At 40.3% G+C, this 27,890-nt stretch overlaps 1 protein-coding gene across 3 annotated transcripts in view; it reads right to left on the reverse strand.

Moving 5' to 3' along the window:
• The window catches only part of arhgap24 (Rho GTPase activating protein 24), a 619,498-nt gene that overhangs the window by 327,142 nt on the left and 264,466 nt on the right, over window positions 1-27,890 (reverse strand). For all 3 annotated transcript variants that reach the window (XM_080191101.1, XM_080191092.1, XM_080191083.1), the window contains exon 2: window positions 3,899-4,098. In XM_080191101.1, the coding sequence (XP_080047227.1) occupies window positions 3,899-4,078 (180 nt within the window). In that variant the 5' untranslated portion in view covers window positions 4,079-4,098. The remainder of the gene's footprint in view (window positions 1-3,898; window positions 4,099-27,890) is intronic.

Genomic DNA, 27,890 nt, shown 5'->3' on the forward strand with positions numbered 1-27,890 from the left:
ATGATTTTCAAATTCCACCAGCTGTAATAGTTAGATTTGAATGCACGTCCCCAGAACATTATCCTGGTCTCCTGGATTACTAGTCCAGTGACATTACCATTACACCATCATCTCTCCCAGAGGGTGGCTATTTTTTAAAAATAGGCATTATTTAATTTAAAAATTTAAAAAAAGATGTTAATTATTGCAATTTGCATAAGCCAGGATATACTGCTTTTATTATTTGTAATTCATTTTGTGTCTTTAATTTGACTCATTCACTCTCATTCCCCTCTCTGCAAACCCAAATTCAGCCCCCATACCCATTGCAGTCTTTGTGTTGAAAGTCACCAAATTCTCAGCTCTCCCTGGCAGCAACTCCCTGCCAAATCCAGTAACTCAGCACAACACCTCTGAACACACTCCACAATCCCTTCATAAGATTTGCAATTGTTAAAATTGGTCAGAATCAACCTACCTGAAAGTGACATGATTGTCGTTTTAATAGCATTAATGGGGAGAAGGGTGGGGGATGCCATGGAGCACACTAGAGTGCATTACGTGCATGTCCAGTGGATCTGTGCAGTCTTTCAAAAACATGTCTCCAATCAGTTGGAACATTTGAATAGTTGTTTAACATTCTGATCTGGCCAGTTGAGGCTGTTCTGGTGCAAATGTGGCACACGCTCCCTCGTACCCTTCCAACATGGAGTACCATGTGAGTCACATTGTCATTCTAAAAGCTTTCAGCTCTGTGGGCTTGGCTTCAGGCATGTTATGGGGCAGAATAACGAGTCCAAGGTGCCTCACGTAAACAAATATCCATCTTTTCTTTCCGGTCCTGAACCAAATTTGGCGGCGCAGTAGTTAGCACTGCTGCCTCACAGTATCAGGGCCCCAGATTTGATTCCCAGCTTGGGTCAGTGTCTGTGTGGAGTCTGCATGTTCTCCCTATGTCTGCATGGGTTTCCTCCAGGTGCCTCGGTTTCATCCCACAGTATGAAAAACATGCTGGTTAGGTGCATTGGCCACGATAAATTTTCCCTCAATGTACCCGAACAGGCGCCAGAGTGTGGCAACTAGGAGATTTGCACAGTAACTCCATGCAGTGTTCATATAAGCCTACTTGTGATACTAATAAATAAACTTTAAACTTAAATTTCCCACCTTCCAACAACACTCTATTCCAATGGTTGGACTGAACTCAGGAATTCACTACTTGTGGATTGTCTCGAATGAGCTGGCTTCTAAAAATGTTTTTTTGAAGCATGTATATTATCTGCAAAATATTAACTGTAAAAATATTAACTGTAGCAATAGTGCTTTCTTTTTAATCATTGGAAACTTGCTCCTGCATTTATTTGGCAACTGACTGACAGTCATCTTTGCCAGTCTTACTATTTTTCAGGCATTCTTCTCTTATTTATAGCCTTCTGCTCAAACGATACTGTTTTAATGTTTCATTTCTGATTTTTGTTGATGGTTTTTCAGCTTTGAAAAGAGGTGGTGGCACAGTGGTATTTTCACTGGACTAGCAATCCAGACATCCATGACAATACTCTGCGGACATGGGTTTGAATCTTGTGAAATTTGAATCCAATAATAATCTGAAATTAAAAGTCTAATGGTGACCATGAAACCATTGTCAATTGTCGTAAAAACCCATCTTGTTCATTCGTGTCCTGTGGGGAAGAAAATCTACCATCCTTACCTGGATGGCCTACATGTGACTCCAGATCCATAGCAATGTGGTTCACTCTTAAATGTCCATTTGAAATGACCTAGTAAGCCATTCAGTTCAAGGGCAATCAGGGATGGGCAATAAATGCTGGCCTACATCCCATGAATTAAAAAAAGTCCACTGAACTTGTCATAGAGTCATAGAGGTTTACAGCATGGAAGCAGGCCCTTTGGCCCAACTTGTCCATGTCAACCTTTTTTTTAATGACTGAGCTAGTCCCAATTGCCTACATTTGGCCCATATCTCTCAATAGCCATCTTAATCATGTGATTGTCTAAACACTTTTTAAAAGACAAAATTGTACCTGCCTCTACTACTATCTCTGGCAGCTTGTTCCAGACACTCGCCACCCTCTGTTAGAAAAAATTGCCTCTCTGGACCCTTTTGTATCCCTCTCCTCCCACCTTAAACCTATGCCCTGTAGTTTTAGACACCCCTACCTTTGGGAAAAGATATTGACTATCTAGCTGATCTGTGCCCCTCATTATTTTATATACCTCTATAAGATCATCCCTGAGCCTCCTACGCTCCAGAGAAAAAAGTCCCATTCTATCCAGCCTCTCCTTATAACTCAAACCACCAAGTCCTGGTAGCATCCTATTAAGTCTTTTCTGCACTCTTTAATAATATTCTTTCCATAATAGGATGACCCAGAACTGTACACAATATTCCAAGTGTTGCCTTATCAATGTCTTGTACAACTTCAGAAGACATCCCAATACCTACATTCAATGTTCTGACCAATGAAACCAAGTATGCCAAATGCCTTCTTCACCACTCTGTGCCTCTGTGATTCCACTTTCAAGATGCTATGAACCTGCACCCCTAGATCTTTTTGTTCTATAACCCTCCTCAACGCCATACCATGAACTGAGTAAGTCCTGCCCTGGTTCAATCTACCAAAATGCAGTTATCTAAATTAAATTCCATCTGCCATTCGTTAGCCCACTGGCCAATTGATCAAGATCCCATTGCAATCAGAGATAACCTTCTTCGCTGTCCATTGTGCAACCTATCTTGATGTCATCTGCAAACTTACTAACCATGCCTCCTATCTTCTCATCCATATCATTAATATAAATGACAAATAACAGTGGACCCAACACCTATCCCTGAGGCACACCGCTAGTCACAGGCCTCCAGTTTGAACAACAGCCCTCTACAATCACCCTCTGTCTTCTGTCATCAAGTCATTTGGCTACCTCACCTTGGATCCTGTGAGACTTAACCTTATGCAACAACTTACCATGCGGTACCTTGTCAAAGGCCTTGCTATGGTCCATGTAGACAACATCAACTGCACAGCCCTCATCTACCTTCTTGGTTACCCCTTCAAAAACTCAATCAAATTTGTGAGACATGATTTTCCACTCACAGAGCCATGCTGATTGTCCCTAATTAGTCCTTACGTCTCTAACTGTAGATCCTATCTCTCAGAATACCTTTTATTACCCACTACAGATGTGAGACTCACCGGCCTGTAACTCCCTGGCTTTTCCCTGCAGCCTTTTTTAAACAAAGACACAACATTTGCCACCTTCCAATTTTCAGGCACCTGAATGCTGTCAACTCACAAAATATCATGTATGCTATCATGTATTCTATCAACTCACAAAATAGGATGTGTTCAGCTGTAAGAGAGACACACCAATTAATACAATAATGATTCAATAAAAAATATTCCAATTTCTTTATAATTATTTCAGGTACTTTCAGCCAGTTTTTAATTGTTTTTCCAATGGTTTTCCTTTATTGTCACCCATGATTCTTCGGATAAATCAATTTGTAACTTATATGCCCCAAAACCTCAGAAATGGCACTCTTAACAAATTGGAATTATTGTATTCAGTCCAGTAAATGTATCATTTGACTTGTGCAGAGTCTCTGGAAACTAGAAATCATTGGCAATGACCCCACAACAATTCTCTGTCAAAATCATTCCAAACTTCCAACAAAAATGTACAAGAAAACAGAGTATGAAATCTCAAAGTACCAGTAAAAGAACAATAAATGTAAAGCAAATGTCCACCACAATACTTTGCAATCCTGTGCAATAACAGCTCAAATAACATCTTCATCAGCTCAAAGTAGGCCACTACGACTTGCACGTTAAATTGGCATGAAGTCTTTGAAAGATGCCTGGTATAACATATTAACTTTTGGCATTGGCCTACTTACCAGTGGCCTGTTTTCATCTTCATCCTTATAGTAGTGAAGCTGGTCCCCCTTCAGCACAAACCATCGTGTGTGCCAAGTCTTGACAAAGCCACCTTGCTTTCTCAGCCATCCACATTTAATGACATTTTGCCTGGCTCGGACAGACTGGGGGCTTTCCAAGGAGCCACTTTGGTCATCCATTATGAGACTAATAGATTTCCCTGGTGAAGGAAAAACAGCAACCGATTAGCAGAATATAAGTAAACATACATCAGTTTGATGTAAATATCAAACTTTATCTTATAGCTACACATCCATTTATCCTGCTGCACACTAACCTACTTCCTCACAGATACCTGGACCTGAGCTAACCCACACTTGAAGGATAACAGAGGTAGCTCCTGCCAAGGGAAACAAATGATCAAAGGTCTCTTCAACTGCAGGAAAATAATCTATTCCATGCTACATGATGAATGTCAATGCTACAAAATCAATACAGAATGATTTTGCCCTCTTTTGTACCCAAGTAATCTGTTATTCCCACTCAATGTAAACACTCACTTACCAGCTTCTCCACAACTGGAACTGTCAGATACTTCAAATGATGCAAATCGTATCTTCATATCTATGAACATTTAAGTATATAACAACCATTTACAGACTAGAGAAAGCTGAACATACTCTGCCAGGTTCTAAAGCTGTTCATCAACAGCTGAGGATCACATGGTCAAACCAGTCTAAAATTGTGCATATTTATTACAGATCTATATCTTGTTAACCACACTTACTATTTCTGTTTCTGGAAAGTGAACAGCAACTTGGTTCTTATATAAAGAAAATGAGGGAACTGTTTGACTCAGATGATATTTCTGGGCTTACCCGTTCAAATGAAATATTTTTAGAAATTGTTATGGGATGTGAGCATTGCTGGCAATTTTGTACTTCCCTAATTGCTCTTGAGAAGGTCACAGTAGTCATCTGGGGTAGGTAAACTCTTAATTAATAAATTTAAATTTTAGAATTCCCATAATTGCTCTGGTGAGATTTGAATTTGTGGCCCGGATTCTGTCCCCTCACTCCACGCCAATGTCTCCCCTCCCCTGTGGCTGATTTACCCATGTTGGATGCAAACCATTGGCCGTGAGTGGGATCTTCCAGCCCCACCAAAGTTAATGGGCTTATGGTGGCTTGTCCACCCTGCCACTGGGCAACCCATCACAAAGGGCTGACTTCAAGGGCAGGACTGGAAGGTCCCACAGACATATAGGGCTGGAAAACTACCCCCTATGTTTCTAGGCCATGAACGTTATCATTAGGCTATTGTCCCCTTAATTCAAAGCTATGAGGCCTTGTGGTAAAGTGGTAGTGTCCCTAACTCTGGACCAAAAGCTCCCTTTTGGGTTTAACACCAGTACCTGCTGGCCACGGAAGGAGCATTCAGTGTGCTTCAATGGGCTATAATCAGCGCGGAAATCCTTCCATCACTTTTCCCCATCATACCCCAGTGGGGAACAAAGCATTGTGGGTGGGATTTTACAGCCTTGTTCAATTCAAGACCGGAAAATCCCACTGGAGGTCAATGGACCTTCCCATTATCCGCTCCTCACCCGCTCCGATTCCCATGGTGGGTGGGGCGGTAGAATTCCGGCATGTGGATATGAAGAAACGTAAGAGAAATTCAAAGCTGTTTAATACGAGAGATTTTTACCACGTACAATATTTACCACATAAGTTATTAGAAATAAGCATGGCAATTATTTAGTCTTCTTTATGTTCAAATGAGCATTCTTTTAATTTTTTTCATATCAGATTCCACAATTAACATCTAATTAATGCTCAGAATAGCAAAGCAGGTATTCACAAAAGCCTTGCAGTTTTCTCTATAAATGCTTTTCACCCAATCTCCCCTCCCCTTCATCCATTGTAATGCCTCAATTTATAGAAAAGGCTGTCTGCTTCACTCCTTCATCTGAAAGGTCGGGACAATCCTTCGTGACTCACAACTGGTCAAAAGTTATGAGTTGAAACTTAGCCTCCAAAGCGGTAATGCCATGCTGTACACTGTGCACCAGTCCATCTGGATAAATAACTAGTAAAACCCAGCAACCAAAGGAGACAATGTTAGAAATTTCATCCTTGAATTGAAGTTGCACTTGAGCTCCTAGGACTTTAACACTGCCCTGCACTTTAACACTTTCGTACTGCTCCCACCCTTCTCTATTTCTGTTTTACCAATGTATAAACGTTGTTTCAAATAATTTAAATATTTCAGTTTCATTTGTTTTTTTCTGTAAATTTGCCAGTCAAATGGTACTTTATATTTAGGTTAATGTTATCATTGAAATTGATGAACAGAAACTTCCTTCCACTATTTTGTTGTAGTGCCGAGCCTGTCAAAGTTTCCAAAATAATTGATGACTGACATTGTTATAGACCAGAATACAGCTCCTTGAGGTTTCATCACCAATACCACATTAACCCAGCTGACATTTTCCATCTGTCAAAATATATGTTGCAGTACCCCACTAAGAATTTGAAATATTGTCAAACTGTGTTACTCTTATCAGCAAACTTTTGGAACATGGAACATCACATTTCCAAGGACAATGATCTGTTTAACTTAACATGGATCAAATTTGCACCTATTTTTCAGACATAAACTGGACACAAAGTATGTCAAATGAACAGCCAGACAGTTCTCACCCAAATCAGTATTGGACAGCATGAATATGTTAATGAGGGTTTAATTCCTGTTGACGGATCACTCTTCAAAACTATTCAGTCATGACAGAGATGCATGTGATGCCTGCCATGCCCAGAGTTCTTTCGTACATAAAAGCTGTTTAAAGTACATTTCTCATGAAGCTATGTGAGTAGGAGAGCTCCCCGATTTCACAAACATTGCAACTGTCCCAACCCCATTCAGAACTTGCTCCATCCTCTCACTCTCAGATTTGCCAGAGTGTCACTGCTGGCAAGTCAAGGCAAGGTGCACAGATTGACATTTGCCATTAGGTGAGCAGCCTTTGAAGGCTTACTGCATTCTGGGTATGTTGGTGAGGAGGGAAGGCCAATGACTAATGATCCATGAGCTCACATTGGTTTGGCAATGCCGAGCCTGAATCCAAAGACAAGTGCAAACAAACTTTTCTCCCAATTTATGTAAGCACATATTATATAACTTTTAGCATGGTGAAACATCTTTAAAACCTCACAAAACAAGCACCTCAAGACAACTGCCATTTCTGAAATAAATCATGCAGAAGGTAATTGCTTCTGGCATGTCTTTATCTTCAATGGTCACACAAAATGGGTGATCACACATCATAGCCTGTTTTACACTCCAATTCATTTTCTTTTCCATTGACTTTGAACTAAAACTAATTTATACCATAATGTGACAGACTCATCAATACCACTGTGTTTTTCTGATCATAATCTGTGATTTTCTGATTAAAAATCAGGCACCAATAGGCTTGTCTCCATTTTATCTAGAACTACAGATGTGCACTCGGTTGAAAATAATTTTTTTTAATCAATGTATCTCAGTACATGTGACATTAAGACATGGTCTGTCACATCCCCTTATTCTTTCTATTCTGCTGATTCTCATAATTTACTTGGCTCAGCAGTCAGCAAACATGTTTTAAAAAATGGAATTAGATTTATATTACACCTTATCATGTGTCGAGGGAATACCCAAATAACTTCACATAGATAAAGATGCAGCACTTCTGTTTTCTGAGACTAGATTATTTCAGATTTACAATTACCTCATTTTGCTCCTTTGAGACAGAATCTAAATGTTCCCTTCACTAATGCTTTCTATAATTAAAAATGTTATCTGGTATTCAAATGGATATTATAAACTGCATCAGCCATTATCTAAGGTACCAGATAGTAAGTACATTTTTTTTTGGAGTTTACAAGCAGAGGTTAGTTTTCTTGGTTCTGGGTCTCCCTTTTCCCTGACTAGACATAAGTGGTGGTCCTCTCTGTGCTACTGGCCAGGCAGGTATCATTGTAGTGTTGGTGTCAGCCAGTCCCATTCCAATAGATATCATCTGGCCCCACTGACAGTGCATACTTAAGTGTCAGCATAATGGACCACAAATCAGCATGTACTTGCTGTACCTGGAGGGACCATAACTTATTGAAAGTTCAGCCTTCTGTCTCTTTATTATAAAGCATTTGGAGATTATCAGATGTCAAATTAGATATAAATTAGTTCAACACATATCATTGCCCTCCCAGATTCAGAAAATATCAACGGGATTTTCTGGCTGGCCTCATCCAAGACCGAAAAATCCTGCCCAAGGTCAATGAACCTTTGCATGGTCTGGCTCCGCTCCCTACAATTTCCGTGACGAATGAGACGGCTAAATTCCACTCATCACGTCAAAAATGACATATGGCTCTTTTTTGCTTTTCGGATCTTGTCATATGAGGAACATTTGAGGACTCTGGGTCTGTACTCATTGGAGTTTAGAAGGATGAGGAGGGATCTTATTGAAACTTACAGGGTACTGCAAGGCCTGGATTGAGTGAACGTGGAGAAGGTGTTTCCATTAGTAGGAAAAACAAAAACCAGAGGGCACAACCTCAGGCTAAAGGAACGATCCTTTAAAACAGAGATGAGGAGGTATTCTTCAGCCAGGGAGTGGTGAATCTGTGGAACTCTTTGCTGCAGAAGGCTGTGGAGGCCAGGTCTTTGAGTGTCTTTAAGACAGAGATAGATAGATTCTTGCTTAATAAGGGGATCAGGGGTTATGGGTAAAAGGCAGGAGAATGGGAATGAGAAATATATCAGCCATGATAGAATAGTGGAGCAGACTTGATGGGCCGAGTGGCCTAATTCTGCTCCTGTGTCTATAGTTTTATGGAACCATGGAATCTTAGTTTGCCGTTTAGTCCATTATATCTGCACTGATTCGTTTGGGTAAACATTCAAAATGAACCCCATTGTTCTGTTTTGAATGTTTATCTGTTTTCCCTCTAAAGGAGTGATGGTTGTTTCCTCTAATAGTCCCTATAGCAAAGCATTACCAGTTCATACAATTCCCCATAAAGATTCCCTCATCACTGGAGGAAGTGGGGCAGCACAGTGGCAAGCACTGCTGCCTCACAGCGCCAGGGACCCAGGTTCAATTCCTGGCTAGGGTTATTGTCTATGCGTAGTCTGCACATTCTTCCCATGTCTCTATGGGTTTCCCCTGGCTGCTCTACTTTCCTCTCACAGTCCAAAGATGTGCGGGTTAGGTGGATTGGCAATGCTAAATTGCCCCTTAGTGCCAGGGGGATTAGTAGGGTAAATAGTTGGGGTTATGGGGATAGGGCCTGGGTGGGAATGTGGTCGCTGCAGATTTGATGAGCCGAATAGCCTCCTTATGCACTGTTGAATTTTAAGTAATCATTCTCCACCATAACATCTTGGATTTACTCCTAACTGAACTATTGTGTGGCGATCTGGCAGAGCGAAACACTCAGTTTTTACAGAACACATTTGATTTAATTTCTTTCAAATCAATGGAAATAAAATCAGTTTGGTTCCACAAAAGGCAGGCAATCTGCTCCACAGGATTACTGCCCGGGTGTTGAAGATGAAATTTTACCCTGAGGAAGATCAAATCTCTTCTCATAATAATAATTCATCATCTCTGATATCATTGTGTTGAATCCACGATTTATCGACTTACTCCTTCAATAAAACCAAAAATGCTCTTGGCCTTTTTTAATGTCATCATTTTTAATGAATAATATATTTGAATCCAAATCTTTGTCTTCCTCCACATCGTTTAGCATTTTTCTACTAATAGTTCATCCTGTTCCTTGTTATTGTTCCAAACCCAACTGCTAGAGATCGGATCCTCCTTTAATGACCTTGAGTTTCCTATTACTTTCTTATTCATTAGGCAATAATGGATCGGTCACCCATTATAAATCTCCCCCAATTTTCATTTCCATTGATTGATTTTGGATTTTGGTCTTGACTTTGTACATAGTGCCATTCTCCATACGGCCTTTACCAAGCCAGCATTAGGACCGACAGAATAAGTCCCCAGTGTTTGCCTATAGAATATCAGGACAATCTCCAGCCTCGTGCATCCAGTAGATAAGGCCAGAACCTTTGGCAACATGCGCAGTCAAGAGCCTGAGATATGTTTGTTGCTGCAATTACACCTATTGCCCCCAAGTGAACAATGTGCCTTTCTATTGGTCTTACCAACTCTGGAGGACATTAGCAGGTGCTGCTATCATCATCTCCCGCAGAGTTTTAGACTCATTGCTTTTCATTATTATGTGTCCAGAAACTGGGTGCATATCAAATGCTGCCCTGGCACATTGTGCTCAGACTGTCATGTACTTATTTATGGGTTCAGGACCCTATCAAAAACCAAACATACCCCAGGGAAGATACTGCCCTTCAGTCAGAACCTGTGCACAAAATTTAACAGTGGAAATTCAGACACTGCTGAAGACACCTGCCTTAAGATTCCATGCTGCAGCAGTAATGGCTTAGGGGATCAATACTACAGTATTAATGGCCATAAGGGTCCATGCTACAACATTAATGGCTATAAGGGTCCACGCTACAACATTAATGGCCTTAAGGATCCATGCTAAAGCATTAATGGCCTTAAGAGTCCATGACACTGCATTAATGATCCAAGGGTCAATGCTAAAGCATTAATGGCCTTAAGTGTCAATGCCACAGCAGTAATGGCCTTAAGCATCAATGTTACAGCATTATATAAAAGCAAATTACACCATTAAGGGCACTAAGGTCCATTATACAGCAATAATGCTACAACTCAACTGTTGCATGAATGGTGTTGCAGGTGAAAGAACAGCTCAATGGCCTTTGTTTCACTGTCTGGTTTCAGAATTGGTTTCCAACACATGCGCATCAGGATCTGACTAAATTCATAATGCACTTCCTTAAGTTCCTTAATGTGCCATCCACCTGGGCTAGTTCAGATGCCTGGTCCTCTTTTGGAGAACTTCAGCTTGTTACTATGTGTAAATCCTAGCTTTTTATTCTTAATATTTTTATTAATCCCTGCCCAACGAAATCCTACCATTTACTGGAAAATTTCTCCGTGATTTCATCCCTGAGCACAAACTCAAAGAAGCAATTTAGGATTATCTACCTTTTCTTTGGTGAATGAGTTAATCTACATCTTTCCTTCCAATGATTCCAGTTCCAATCGAGTTATAATGGTCATAGGCCAGCAGTACAAAACAATGCACTATCATTTCAGCAGAATATCACAGACACTAACAAACAGCATCGTGGATAGAAACTGGTCTTTCTGGTCAACTTTAATTTTCTGTGGCATTGGTAAAGTAGTGATGGCAAACAGTGTTAAACACCGGAAACCAGGTGAAATGAAGCACTGGGGTTCTCTTTTTCACCAAGTCATTGTACACCCACTTCAACTACAGCTTCAGAAAGAAACAGACGGGTGAATTTAAAGCTATGCACACAACTGAGGCACAGATATTTAATGAGGCTTAATTAATGGTGCCAGTATCCTGTTGTACAACTTGTGATCATGACAAAAGGCATTCAGACTTCATCAGCAAAAACCTTTCTACTCTGAATAAGTAAACAAGACAAATGTTCCATTGTTTCTGTAATTGATCCAATTCTTATTTGGCTTTTTAAAACACAACAGTGGACCTTGTGTCTTCAGATCATTTGGAACATAGTTGTGGTATTGGCTGCTAAAGTGGAAGTGTGTTTTAATTTGTCTCTTTAATAGCACTGTCTAAGTATTTCATGCGGTAACTGGCACAACAGACAAAAGCAGGTAGCTGAGAACTCATGGTTTCAATTAGTTGAATTACCCTTTCAATGGCTTTTAGAGTTCTCACTCTAGGTCAGAAGAATCTAAGATGTAGTGACTGACTTTCTTTTTAAACTGTAGCTTCAATTTGCATCTAGGGCGAGGCCCTTATCCTTTCATTCATGTGACCTGGTTTTGAATGTGGCCTATACTGATAGGCTAAAATTCTCTCCCGCTGCTGAAATCAGTTTGGACAGCTTCAACCCAAATCTTTGCACACACAAGTAAAAACTGACAATAATTAAATGCAAAGCACTCCAGGCAAGGTATAAAACATAAAGCTGTAGAAAGCAGAAATGCAATACTGATATATTCATGAGTGTGTTTCTAAGGTTGGATTGGATTGTCCTTGAGTCTCCATAAAGATTAATCACTAGCACCTGGCCTGAGCAGCTTACGGAAGAAAAATCACGGTGGATTGGTTTTTATTTCCCCAACTTTCTTTGAATATTTCTGCTTTCTGGATGTGGGGCTCAGGGCTGTTTGTTTCACAGAAATAATCAATTGAATAGCACAGGGCTGTATTTCATCCTTGCCCGCTGATAGGTTTGAAGGTGGGGTGGTGTAGTAGAGGATTGGCCACTAATCTCCCTGGCCCCAGGTACTACCAACCTCTCCTGTCTCCAACCTGTTAACAGCCAGTTTGCTCCTGTGTGGGGAAAGCAAATTACTGCAGATGCTGGAATCTGAAACCAAAAGAGAAAATGCTGGGAAATCTCAGCAGGTTTGGCAGCATCTGTAAGGAGACAAAAGAGCTGACGTTTTGAGTTCAGATGACCCTTTGTCAAAGCTAAAAGGCATAGAAAGTAGGAAATATTATACTAACGGGTGAGGGAGTGAAAGATGACTCATAGCCACAAAAACAAGGAGAAAGACTAAGAGGTGCTAATGGCAGTCCGTAGCGAGAATAGATGGTAATGAATGGCCAAACTGCAGAGAAGCTGAAATCAGAGGGTAAACTGTGATCACATCTGCGACAGATGAAAATGTGATCATAGGTTAGGTTACCCTCTGATTTCAGCTTTAGCTCTTCTTAGCCTTTCTCTTTGGTTTCTATGGCTATGACTCATCTTTCATTCTCTCATCTTGCAGTATAAATATCTCCCACTTTCTGTGCCTTTTAGTTTTGACAAAGGGTGATCTAGACTTGAAACGTCAGCTCTTTTCTCTTCTTACGGATGCTGCCAGACTTGCTGAGCTTTTTCAGTATTTTCTCTTTTAGTACCCCTATGTGGGCTTCTCACCTCCCCGCCCCACGCACCGAAGTAGGGATCAAGGCGTCCCACATAATTCAGCCCATATATTCTGTTCACCTTCCAATGGTGTGGGGTGGAGGTATTCTCTAATGATAGGTATGTTGGACAACCAATGAATGGGAGAGTAGGGGTAGCGTTATTCTCCGTCACAGGTCATGTGATGAAAGCTCCCACAGCTAAGTACAACCAGATTTGATAACTCTGGGTAGGAATGAATGAGTCTTAAAGATGTTTTATTTTGCATCCAATCATTATTTTGCAGAATCTTGGAGTACTTCTTGCTGCCTGCTGACAGTGAAACTAAAGGAATATCTTATTTTCCTGCTCTAGCACCTTGGAAGAGTGTAAGGAATCACAAACAATAAAATGTGAATAAATCGTATTTAAATTTGATGTATTAAGAGGCACAGCAAATGTAAAATTGCTTAAAAAGTGCTTCTTATTAAATGATTGCTAACTAATTTTCCACACATAAGCTTCTTCTGAATCACTTGAGGCTTTTGGTTGCTGCATTATCAGAAAAAGTATCATGAAGCATCATCTGATATATTTGTTATGTGCAATCTCTACTGTTGTTTCCACTGAGTTCTTAACAGGAACAGTTGATTACCACAAGTGTAGCCTGAAACCATATTGATTCAAACTGTAACAAAAAAATAACGTTTACTAATATTGAAGAATTTTGACCACCCACATGTCCACAACCTCCTCCGGATAGAAAAATGGCATCTAACCTGCACTTAACCATCAGTAAATTCCTTGAACTGTAGTGTAAATTCAAATCAAATCCAGGAAGCAAAGTTTGTAAAGAGGAAATACTAAGTCTAATATAATTCTCTCAACATGAGTTAAATTACAATTATTTTGTACTGATTTATACAAATGCAGATCTGCAGGTATCCTTAGCTGAAGTCTATTGCACAGTCCTCCCAATCAGAAAGTACGCACCATTCAGTGATGTAACTGGTGTGTCCATCTCCAGTCATCTGTGTTTTACTATAGAATCCCTGTAGTACAGAACAAAGCCTTTCAAGTCCGAACCAACTCTCCGAAGAGAGAGAGGTGCAACCACACCACACCACCACCCACCTCCCCCACCCCCTCCACCAGCACCCCCCACCTGGCTCCGCCCCAACCCAATGGCCCTTTCCCTGTAACTCCGTACAGCTTTGGTCACTAAGGGGCAATTTATCATGGCCAATCCACTAAACTGCACTGTGGGAGGAAACCGGAGCACCCAGAGAAAATCCATATCGACAGTGGGGAATGTGTAAACTCCACACAAACAGGCACCCAAGGCCAGAATCAAACCTGTGAGACAGCAATGCTAATCGCAGTGCCACCATGCCACCTTGAATTAGGATGTAGACTGTACCTGTATTTAAATTTGAGCACTGAGATTACTATGAGCAGAGAGGATCGATAGATAAAATATTTATGACACTATTTTATTGAAAGGGCATTCAAAATAGCTTCCTTTAACAAAGTATGATTTAATTCAGGAAAGTTACACCACTCAGCTCCACAATACATGCAACAACTATGGACCTGTACAAGCCAGGCAGGGAGATGACAGACAGTGATAAACTAGAGAACCATTGCAAGGTTTAAAAAAATTAAAGAAATTTCCAGTTGTAAAGGGTAATTAGTTGTAAAATCATAATAAGAAATTTGATGAGAGATATAGAAGGGAAGTTTAAATATAACAACAGTCCCCACTATAATACATTAGAACATAAGAACATAGGAATTAGGAGCAGAAGTAGGCAAATTGAACCCTTCGGGTCTGCTCCGACATTCAATCAGATCGTGGCTAATCTCCCCGTGGTCTCAAGTCCAACTCCCCATCTGTTACCTATATCCCTCGTTCCTTTTTTTTATTAGAAACATGTCTATCGCCTTCTTGAAACCATTCAATGATTCAGACTCCACTGCGCTATGGGACAGCGAGTTCCACAAATTCACCACCCTCTGTGAGAAGTAGTTCCTCATGTCAATTTTAAATCTATTGCCTCACAACCTGTACTTGTGACCACTTGTTCTAAATTGCCCCATAAAAGGAAACATTTGGTCTACATTTACTTAATCAATCCCTTTTAAAATTTTATACACCTCGATCAGATCATCTTTCATCCTTCTAAACTTCAGCAAACGTAAGCCCAAACTGTTCAATCTCTCTTTATACGTCAACCCCTTCATCTCTGGAATCAATCTAGTGAACCTCCTCTGAATTGCCGCCAATGCCACACATCCTTCCTCAAATAAGGAGCCCAAAACCGGACATAATATTCCAGATGTGGTCTCACCAACACCCTTTACAATTGCAACAACACTTCTCTACTTTTATACTCTAGTCCTTTTGCCATAAATGCCAACATTTCATTTGTCCTTTTTGTTTCATGCTGTACCTGTATATCGACTTTCTGTAATCCAGATCCTTCTGCTTGGATGCATTTTGAATCTGCTTTCCATTTAAATAATAATTTGTCTTTCTATTCTTTCTGCCAAAATGGATAACTTCACACGTATCCACGTTAAACCCCATCTGTCAAATTTTGGTCCATTCTTCTAGCCTATTTATATCCATCTATAGTATTATTATATCCTCTTCACTTCTTGCTTTGCCACCTATTTGTGTCACCTGCAATTTTTGCATTGTTACACTCTGTCTCTGCTTGCAGATCATTTACATAGATTGTAAATAGTTGAGGTCCAAGGACTGACCCCTGTGGCATCCCGCTAATTACTGTTCACCAGCCAGAGAAGGATCTATTTATCCTGACCCTCTGTTTTCTGTCAGTCAGCCAATCCTCAATCGAATTTAGTACTCTACACCTAGTCCCCTGCAGTCTCACCTTTTGGATCAGTCCTTTATGCGGCATTTTGTCAAACGCTTTCTGGAAATCTAGATGTACCACATCTACAGGTTCCCATTTTCCACCTTACTGGTCATGTCCTCAAAGAACTCAAGCAAGTTTGTCAAGCATTACCCTTCATAAAATCAGGTGGATTGAACTTTCTCTTTCCAAATGCTCAGTCATCTCCTCCTTAATGTTTGATTCCAGCAATTTCCCCACCAGAGATCAAGCTAACTGGCCTATAATTTCCTACTTTTAACCTTTCTCCTTTTTGAATAGGGGCATCACATTAGCATGTTTCCAATCCACCGGGACCTTACCAGAATCCAAGGAATTTTGAAATATCACAACAAATGCATCCACTATCTCTGCTGCCACCTCCTTTAATACACCCGTGTGCAGGCCATCGGGTCGCAGAGACTTAACTGCCTTGAATCCCATTAGTTTATTCAATACCCTCTCCCTAGTGATAGTTATTGCACCAAGTTGCTCTGCATTAACTGCAGTTTTTGGAAAATCTTCATTATTCTGTACCATGAAGACAGAATCAAAATATTGGTTCAGTGCCTCCGCCATTTGTGTTCCCCATGAATACCTTACCAGTATCATCCTCTAAAGGGCCAACATTTAGTTTAGTTATTCTCTTCCTCTTTATATACTTGTAAAAACATCACAGTCTCATCCACCCAGTGCCTACTAGCAGTATCAAACTGTAGTGTTACTAGTCAGATTTCTTCACAATACAGAAGAATATTACAATATTGAACAAAAGATGAATGAGTAAATATTGAAATTTATTATTTTAAAATAGGGTCAAATTTAAAGTTGCAGTTGGAGTCATTTGGTTGAAATAATAGGCATATAAATAATGAGCAACTGGGTAAATTTAGGCCTTGTGATATCAACTTTACACTACCTCTCGGCCCCAGATCGTAAACCACAATGTCACAAGTCAGTTGGAGATGATGTTTTTGCTTTGTATTCTACTCTCGCCTTTTTAAAAAAGTCTATCTTCAATGAACACCTATTGTGTGCAGTTTTGGTCTCCTTTTCTGAGGAAGGATGTTCTTGGTCTTGAGGGAGTGCAGCAAAGGTTACCAGGCTGATTCCAGGGATGGTGGAACTGATGTATGAGGAGAGATTGTCTAGGTTAAGATTGTTTTCACTGGAGTTCAGACAAATGAGGGGGATATCTCACAGAGACTTATAAAATTCTAACAGACCCAGGCAGGATAGTTGCAGGGAGGATGTTCCCAATGGTGGGGAAGTCCAGAACCAGGGGTCACAATCTGAGGATACAGGATAGACCTCACGGTATTGAGGAGACATTTCTTCACCCAAAGAGTGGTGAGTCTGTGGAATTCATTACCACAGGAAGTAGTTGATGCCAAAAACATTGAATGCATTCAAGAGGTGGTTGTATATAGCACTTGGGGCAAATGGGATCAAAGATTATGGGGAAAAAGCAGGATTAGGCTATTGCTGGATCATCAGCCATGATCTTAATGAATAGCAAAGCGGGCTCGAGGGGCCAGATGGCCTCCTCCTGCTCCTAAATTCTATGTTTCTATGATGGAGGCACATGAGGTGCTGTCACACTATCACATTCAGCTTTATTTTAATACCTTAGAGACATGAAGGATACCAAGTTCCTGGCCACTCTCAGCAACCGAAAAGGACGTTTGTTTGATTCTGCAAATGTCACTTATTTTTTCTGCTGTTTATTTGCAACACTCTTATAACACAAGCAGACTGCACACGGAATCCTTTAATGTGAAATATTTCAAAATGCTTATAGCAAAAGATAAAAGGCTGAATAGATGGTCTTTGCTTTGAGAAAGAGATTAGTAATAAATTGTGCACAGTAAAGAGTTTTGTGGCTGTTATTAGATTACTAAAACATATGCATGTTAATCTGAATGGGATCTGTGGCCATGGTTATGGATGTCAAAGATCAAAGCATGATGGAGTAATGTAGCAAGTATTTAAAATAATGCGACTAGGTGCTTTTCACAATAATTTCATCGTAGTGTTAATGTAAGCCTACTTGTGACTAAAAAAATAAGCTTTACTTTAAATAATGTATTTGTTAAGATACACAGGAACAGCACTCAATCACTCAGATCATGGGTTTTTTTGATCAGCAATTGTTGGTAAAAAGGAGGTTGTTTTCTTTGCATTTGCACATTGGTACAGCAGTGCACAGATTCACAGCAAAATACAACTGGGCCTCCAGTCAGTGCCTCCTCTAACAAGTCACCTGAGGCCAGGAAATCACTGTGAGTGAGGATGTTTAAACACCATGCATCTATTCTGTGGCTCTGCTACCTTGTAAATAGCCTGACCAAAACAACAGTGCTTTTCCCCAGTAATAATGTAATTCCAAGTAATACAATAATTCAATTTTTACTGTAAAATATAAATCTCTAATTATCCCCTGCTGTAAAGCCAAAATTGCCATAATAGCTTCCTGTTTGAATCTGGTTTAAATGTTATAGAACATAGAACATTACAGCGCAGTACAGGGCCTTCGGCCCTCAATGTTGCGCCGACCAGTGGAACCAATCTAATGACCCTCTAACCTAAACTATTCCAATGTTATCCATATGCCTATCTACTGACCATTTGAACGCCCTTAAAGTTGGCAAGTCCACAACTGCTGCAGGCAGGGCATTCCACGACCTTACTACCCTCTGAGTAAAGAACCTACCTCTGACATCTGTCCTATAATTACCACCCCTTAATTTAAAGCTATGTCCCCTTGTGTTAGCCATCACCATCCGAGGTGAAAGGCTCTCACTGTCCACCCTATCCAATCCTTTGATCATCTTGTATGCCTCAATCAGGTCACCTCGTAACCTTCTTCTCTCCAATGAAAATAACCTCAAGTCCCTCAGCCTTTCCTCATAAGACCTTCCCACCATACCAGGCAACATCCTGGTAAACCTCCTCTGCACTCTTTCCAATGCCTCCACATCTTTTTTTATAATGCGGCGACCAGAACTGTACGCAATACTCCAAATGCGGCCGCACCAGAGTTTTGTACAGTTGTAACATGACATCACGGCTCTGAAATTCAATCCCTCGACCAATAAAAGTTAACACACCACACGCCTTCTTAACAACCTTATCAACCTGTTATATCACTGAAATCAGGTTGAAATAAAATCCAAATTTTGTACAGACATCCTCATCACAACACAGCTTCGTGAAGCATTGAATACTCAGTGTCTGATAACATAGCACAAAATTAACACAGAAAGAGCAAGAATTATAGATACCAACCAAATAACAAAGATTCAGTTGAAGCTGAGAGAATTATAATGAGGCTGAGGTAGAGAAACAAAAGGCAAAAACCAAAAAGGGCCGCAGCACAGAGAAACACGGGGAGAGTGCACAAAACATGACAGGACAGATGGTCTGAGGTGTGTTGGCTTTAACGCAAGGACCATGGCAGGTAAGGCAAATGAACTTAAAGCTCAGATTACTACATGGAACTATGATGTTGTAGCAATTATAGAGATTGGACGAAAGAATGGCAGGACTGGCATCTTAGCATTCCAGGATTTAGATGCTTCAGGCGAAATAGAGAGGGTGACAAAAGAGGTGCATGTGTTGCTTTACTGATTAGGGAGCATGTCACAGATAAACAGAGGGAGGACGCCTTAGTAGGATTATGCATTGAGGCCATATGGGTAGAACTCAGGACAGGAGTGGTACAATCACACTGTTGAGGTTGTACTACAGACCTCCCAACAGCCAGCATGAAGAGGAGGAGCAGATTATGGGAAGTTGTTGTGATGGGCAATGTTAACTTCCCCAACATAGACTGGGTTCATTTAGTGCCAAGGCTTGGACAGGGCAGAGTTTGTTCAGTGTGTCCAAGAGTGCTTCTTGAGGCAGTATGCACATAGCCCCTTCCCGAGTTGGACTATCTTAGACCTGATTCTGGGAAATGAACCTGAACGGGTGATTGGCCCATTTTTATTATAAAATTGATTACAAAATCGGTTATAAAATTACATACTTGTTTTACAAAGGTAAAATTTGGAACGCTAGATCATCAGTGTAGGGAGGGTGAGGGGGAGTGTTTGGCACCACCCAGCAGCTGGTTGAATTGACAGATTGGCTCACTGCCAGGTTAGAAAATGAGGAGCAGAAGATAATCCCTGACAATCAGATCACAGAGCAGGCTAGAGTTCAGGATTTGACAAGGGGAATAGAAGACTGCCAGTCACAGCAGTGGGGACAAGTTGTAACCAGCAGAGAGAAGTCCAAAGGTTAGCTTGAGGGGAAGCAAACCATTGTTGCTCTTCTTGTCCCTCAATGAGTGCTGTAAAAGCACTTACCTCTTGGAGCCAGTAATCTGTGCCCCTATTTAGGCTGCCAGGTTTTTTGCATCTTGAGACAGCCGATTGACCACAGTTAAATCCAAGTGCGTTTTGCGAATATAATTTAAACATGTTATTGAAATATCCTCCTACTCCGAATGGGACATTGGCAAGCCTCGTGAGTCAATGCAGTAAAAATGGAAATGGTCACATGCTCAGTGGGCTGGAGAGACATTATCCATTTAACAATGGATTCCCAACCCTCACCTCTACACCCCCGCACAAATAACTCATGGCTTGTAATTGAAAACCATATGAGTAAGCAGAACTTTTTCTCTATGCCACTGTGTCACACCATATAACAGACAAATAGCAAACACAAGTCTACCCTCTAACAAATATTTTGGATTTCTTTTGTTAATAATAGCATGTACATAAACAAACAAAACTTCTACCTGACCAATCACTGAGATCTCTCATGGTGTGTGTTTGTGTCCCAATTCCAGAACTGTGGAAGCATAGATTATTTTTCCACATGTGTTTGCTCATCAGCTGTGAGCACTCAGAGTATTTCCAACTTTGTGCCGCAGTCTTTATTAAGCAGATCAGACAATCTTATATATCCGGGGGTGGGCAGACGTTAAATTCTTCAACTCTTTCTTGTATCTTCATTGCTGTACTTACCTGACCTTAATAAAACCTTTCGGTCCTTTTTCTGTGTTCCCTTAACTGTATGCAAATTTGTCATATTGCCTTTAGATTTTGTTGCCCAGTATGTTTCACTAAGACGATCATAAGAACATATGAAATAAGAGCTGGAATAGGCCATTCAGCCCATTGAGCTTGCTCTGCCATTTGTTAAGATCATGGCTGATCTGGTTGGGACCTTACCTTCAGTTTTTGCCTATGCCCCATGACCTTCAACATCCTCATCAATCAAAAATCTGTCTAACATAGCTTTAAATATATTCAATGACCCAGGCTTCGTAGCTTCCTTAGTTTCTTGAGTTAGTCACAGAAGATGCATCCTTCTCTTAGTGGGGGTGATTTTCTGACTTCCCAGCAGCATGTTTCTCCCACCAGCATGGTGGGAGGCAGCATATCATTTGCTGGCAGTAGGATCTTCTGGTCCTGATGGATTTCCCATTAATTACACTCGACACCACTGGGAAATCTGTGGTGGAGGTGCGCCACCGGTGTGAACAGCCAAAAGATTTTGACCAGTGTGTCTCTTTCTCAGTAAAATATATCTTGGTTGAGAGTTATGAAATATCCCCTAAAATATCTGCCACTGCTTTTCTACCATCATACTTTTTAATATAGTATCCCATTCCATTTCAGCTAATCTTTTCTTCAGAACTTGTAATTGCTTTTATTTAAGTTTTAAATACCAGCTTCATACCCAAATTTAGCTGCCTTGAACTGACTATGAAATTCTGTCATGTTATGATCTCTCTTACCTATACATTTCTCAGCTATGAGGTCCTTAACTAATCCTTCCGCATTACAAATTACCAAGTTTAAAATAGCCTACTTATTGGTTAATTCCAGAACATATTGTTCTTAGAAACTATCCCAAATACACTCTATGAACTCAACTTCCAGGATAATTTTGTGAGTTGGATTCATTCAGTCTGTGAAGATTAAAATCTTCCACAATTAAAATACCCTGCTTACATGCCCCCATTGCTTTCTTGACTTATATTCTGTCCTATTGTTTGGTACTGTCAGGGGGTCTATAAATCACACCCATCAGTGCCTTTGATCCTTTACTTTCCTCCAAGGGTGGCTTTCCAATTCTCTTGTTTTTTTCCCTTTCCGACGGTTTGCTTGTCAGTTAAACTCATCCTCAGGTTGGTGTTACTGCATATTACTACATATTTCTGATATGAATTAAGAATTGCATATTCAGGCAGATGTATATATAAATATCCAGGTTGCCACATCACCCACTACAGTCTATGTATCGAATTAACAATATATCAGTCTGCAGCAGCACATGGGTGTTATCTGAGAAATAGATTTGATGAAGCTCCAGCATTTGAATCTAAAAGTGTGATTATTTTGGAATTCTGAGAAACAAAAGGCACAACATGATGGCAGTGGGTGCTTGTGAGTAAAAGCCAAGCATTACAAACAAACTAAATGCTGAATTAGGTCAAGAAAAATCAAATCAATTCCACAAACATTCACTCCCTCACCACCGTTGCTCAGTAGCAAGAGTGGGTATTATCGACAAGATGCATTGCAGAAATTCGCCAAAGATCCACCTACAGCACCTTCCAAACCCACAACACTTCCATCTAGAAGAACATGGGAAACAAATAAATGAGAACATCACCACCTGCAAGTTCCCTCCAAACCCCTTACCATCCTGACTTGGAAAAAATATATTGTCATTCCTTCATAGTCACTGGGTCAAAATCCTGGAGCTGTAATGGCATTGTGGATCAACTCATAGCACATGGACTGCAGCAATTCAAGAAGGCAGCTCACCACCACCTTCTCAAGGGCAACTAGGGATGGGCAATAAATGAATAATTTAAAAATCCGAATTAACATCAGAGAGAGGGTGTAAGAACAAATAAATCATGCAGGGATGAAATGGCCTCCGTTGCTGCAGCACTGAAGCACAGCTCCAGCTCGGGATGATCTGGGAAAATGAAGTTATCATAGACACATTTGAGAAAGTTAAAAAGTATAAATTAACATTTGGCAGTTTTCTAAAAGGCACTACTGAACAGTAAAAGATCAGCGACATCCTTTTGTGGACAAGAGAGAAAACATTAGATGAATGAAGAAAGCAGTAAAAAGCAGTAAAAATCCAGACATGATTTTCACACATATCTCCAGCCAAAGTTGAATCATTAAATCCATCAGTAAAAATTGCAAAACTTGAGGCAGGAACCAGGTGAGCCTGTTGATAATTTCTTAATGACATTAAGGAATGCAGCAAGTGTCATTTCAATGAAACATATTAGAGGCTGATAGATCTGTTGATTTCAGGTTCTGCGCCTATTGTACAAAAATCTCTGATTGGAAAAGACAAGCTCACCGTATTGCAGACTACAGATGCTGTCGGAGCATTGAGTAGAAAGTCAAAGATGTTGACCACCCAAATGGCTCGCTTTCAGTTAAATCATGACAGAGGTAGCAGGGTTGATGCAACGAAACAGCACAGAAAGATGCACATCAGACAGAAAGAAAGACGTGCAAGAGTTATGGATGACCACTTGAGTTCACAGTCAGAAGAAAATGCCCAGCACATTGATTAAACAGCAAAGCTTGTGAAAACCAAATCACTGGGAAAAGATGTACTGAGTGAAGAAAGAAGATGGTAAATGAGCTACCAGAGGCAGAGCAACAGGACAAGTGCAAAAGAAAAGTCGGCAAAACATCCATATCCTGGAAGGTAAAGTAGACAGTTGAAGATGCTGAATACCCAAGTGGCTAGTTGGAACTATCCAGAAGATCTGGACCAATATATTTAACCACAGCACATATAGTCTGATCTGACAAATGCATTCGATGAAATACCAGCATTTGAAGCATTATTTTAAATGTGTAGGAATCAGAAGGCATAACAACTTTCCCCCGTCATTGCTACCCCTTTCTGTAATACTACTTCTTTAGCCATCATAACTCTATTAGCGATTTTTGGGGATCAGAACATTTGAAGTATATGTGATCACAGTACAGGAAATAAATTCTTCCCTGCAAGGAATGTGTTGAATAATTTGCTACACTCAAATCATAAATTCAAGTAGACATTCTCACATTTTAAAATGTGTTCACAGCTACACATTCATTCTAGCTTTGCAGTTAACTAATGACATTTGGAGGGGACAGGGGTCGGGGGGAGTGTGAGAGAGCCCTGTGGGAGACGGTCTGCTCAAAATTATTACAAGTTTTCCGGCTCCCCCTGAAGCAGGGTAATCTCAGTTAAGAGTAATCCAAATCAAAACAGCACTGAAATAATATATTTTAATTTTAAACATATGGTATAAATGTACAAGTAAAGATTTAAGAAAAGTTTATGGAATGACAGCGTGCAATATGGGAATCTGATGCAGAGGCCAGGAGAGGGGATACTGAAATATTATATATTAAAATAATAGAAACAGTACAAGTTCTATAGATGGATATGACAAGGGATTAATATTCTACTCATAATTTTCACGATCCAATTTCTTGTGAGTTGCCTGTTGAGCCAACTTATACTTGGAATTGGTAATCCAAAGCTGATGCAAAACAGCATGTTCCTACCTTGTCCATCCACTTTTCATTAAATACATTACCCTACTCTAAACATAAGCCTCAAGGGCTGGAGAAACTAGCACCAATTGCTTTAGACTTTGACCAATATTTTATTCCATTTCTGCATGTTAACAATTATATAAATTTGTATCACAGAGAATTTGTTCATTGAAAAATGTTTTGTTAACAATATTAAAAGGGACAAATGATGTACAGTTGCATTCATTCACTGGCTTATTATGTAAGCAGTTGACCTTAGTGCATATAAATATAAACCCTAGTTGTCTGACTTGAGTTGTCCACTCACCAACTCTGATAAAAGGAGCTGAGCAGCACCTTGGCATTGTCTGTGCAAACCAATGAAAAAAACCAAGCAGGAAATTCTTTTCAATTTAATCCTCTCTGCCATTTCCCCTTTACATTCTAAACCTGCCAGGGCTGATAGGGAGAATTTGAAGAGCCTGACTGAAGGAAGAATTTAACGCATGAACAAAAGAAACCATTTAGGAGTTTGTGTGGGAGTAATATCTGAGAAACCATTTGTTTCAGAAGCCACATGAAAGACCCTTAACTCTCAAACATATGCCTTGATTAACCTTATCCAATGTGTCAGAGTCAGCAACATTCAACTTGATCAGAGAATAATGTCCAGTCTCCAGCAGAAAAAATGAACATCTCCTAATTTACGAAAAATAGGGTGTTACTCTGACACATCTGACAAAGTGAACCGTTAACGCTGGCAGCTCATTGCTTCATACACTGTACATTCACGCTATGATTTTCAGCAGCTAACTGAGAAATGCACTGGGATACTGATGGCGCTGATGTGATCTAATCTTTAGTAACATTGGCAGGAAGTGGGCCAAGAGGTGATTTACTTCCAACTTTACTCTGTTTACTTTTCCCATTTTTGAAACTCACAGCTTCTTCAATTAGTACCAAACACACCAGGCTATAAATAACAAAGGGCTGTGAGTGAGCAAACTTGACTTCCAGGTTGGTGGATAAGAGATTAGTCATTTCAACCTTAAAGGTCGGATTGACTAGGTGGGTGAAGGAAAGGGGGTTGAAGGAAAGGGGGTCTAATGGATATGGGAACAAGGTGGGTAAATCTGATGACTTCTATTTCCTCTCAGGGGGGATTGACTGAGGCCAAATGGCCTATTGCTATGTTGTAACTTCCATGTATTGCCAAGTATCTCATTCCAAGCCTGCATGCAATTATGCCCACCTAGAACCATCCCCCCCACTCCATATCTGAAGAGTTTAAGTGGGAGTTACTTGCACCTATACACAGTTGTTGGTGGTATGAAGGTAATCTTGTTGTATTTGTGAGATTACTGAATTCAAGCAACCCCACTGGCTGAGAGAGTAAATCTCTGAGCAGACACTACAGTGTTAACATCAAGCAACATTGACGAAATGGGCATTGGTGAAATTATTGCATTCAAGGCAGTAATGCTTAGCCTCTTTAACTAGGATTATAATTTGAGGCGAATAACCAGTCGAAACTGGAAAAGTTATTTTAAAATGATTTGACATAGCAAACTACATGGGGAAGTAAGGCAAAATGCATGGTACCATGGTTCACTATTCTCTCTGCTTGAGATTCAGCGCAATAGAAATAAATGTTAAGCAGGATACATAAAAAATGGTAACACGATAAGGCCATTTACTGTGACCACCCAACATTCCAACAACTTGGCATTACTGATTCTTGGGTGACTGAGAGGAGTGTGAATTTATTGTTGCTTTCACAATGCAAATCTTCTGCCATTAATCTCATTCGTGCCTCCAATGGGACTTTTAAAAACCACCCTGCATGTTCGAGTATTTTAATGGAAAATGCAGGAGGTAACACCTCCAGATTTACTCAAACTGTGGTAGACCATTTGTAACCCAGTGGGAGGCCCTTCCTAATGAAAACAATATTGTCTTGAGCTCTGCAGCTTATTGGAAAAGCATTATACCTCTGTTTAATGGCTTCTCATTCTAGTGTACACTGAACAGTATCAGGTTGCAACACTGCATTATACTGTCAACCCCACTGCTCTCTCCACTCAGCCAGAAGTGGGGTTCAGTGCAAGTAAAATATAAGGATGCCAATGAAATTTTTGATCTCAGTAAAGTACTAATCTGCCACAAGCTCTGCATTAAAATTAAGAACTTAAAGCAGATTTCCACTGAATTGCCTGGAAAATTTTTAAGCTTTCATTTTAACATTTGCAGGAAAGCTAATATTACAATCAGTACAGACTAAAACAGTGGTGGGAGTTTTAAATCCCAGTAGGAAAGCTGCCAAGTAAGAGCTGGTCCATCCATAAATGGGAGGTCTAGTCGCTTTTAAAAAGCTGGGCCACACTAATATCATGTGGGCCCTTTCTCAAACTAACAGCCATGAAGTTCACGAGAGATGACAAACAGTTAGACTGGACCCAGAGTAAATGCAGGGACAGGGCTTATTGGATGCTCAGTAGTTCCCAGCGAGGCATACACCTCATTCATGGGACCCAGGAAAGTCCTCTCACTCTGATGTCTTCAAGAAGAGTTCCAAATTTGTCCTGTACCACCACCTTTGTGGTCTGCCTGTTTTTTGGTGCTCAGTGGACAATGCAAATGCCCGCACTAACATTCTGGATAAGATGGCATTGAAGTCCCATTAACCTATGAGAACTCTAATTGGTATAAATGTATGAGGTTCCTATCTGATTGTCTGTGGCACATACAAGCGTGAATAGTTGGGCATTTTAAAACAGCATAGTTGGGCAATTTAAAATTGCAACAGCAGGGAAGTCACCTGTTCCAATTTAACTGCTTCTCTTCCCTAGAGAGTTAACACTTCACCTGATGTGTAACTAGCTCCTAGAAATGGGTAGCACTGCTGCCTCACAGCGCCAGGGACCTGGGTTCAATTCCCAGCTTGGGTCACTGTCTGTGTGGCACTTGCACATTCTTCCCATGTCTGGGTGCTCCAGTTTCTTCCCACACTCCAAATATGTGCAGGTTAGGTGGATTGGCCATGCTAAATTACCCTTAGTGTCTTGTGGACTAGCTATTGGTAAATGCATGGGGTTATGGGGATAGGGACTGGATGGGATTGTGATCAGTATAGACTCAATGGTCTCCTTTTGCACTGTGGGATTCTATGGAATGCAGTTAGCCCATTTCTGATTAACCAAATCATACTGAAACCCACAATCAGGATCTGATATAAGCCAGGCACATTGGTAAATTAAAGGAGAGCAGTAAAAGTATAGACGGATATAAAATGAAAAGTTAGTGATACTTTGCAAGCTGACCTAGCCCCTTGGCTGTTAAGACATGGGAAATAGAGTCTTAAGACTTTTGGTGAATGGAGTTACTATAAATAAATCAAAACAAATGCACCTCAAGTTAACGTGTCACAGTTTTCGTATTAACCTGATGAAACAGTTTCAATGGCTTTTCACTTTGTTTAATAA

The sequence above is a fragment of the Carcharhinus amblyrhynchos genome, chromosome 1 (assembly GCF_965287045.1).
Source record: "Carcharhinus amblyrhynchos chromosome 1, sCarAmb.v2.hapA, whole genome shotgun sequence".
Lineage (NCBI taxonomy): Eukaryota > Metazoa > Chordata > Chondrichthyes > Carcharhiniformes > Carcharhinidae > Carcharhinus > Carcharhinus amblyrhynchos.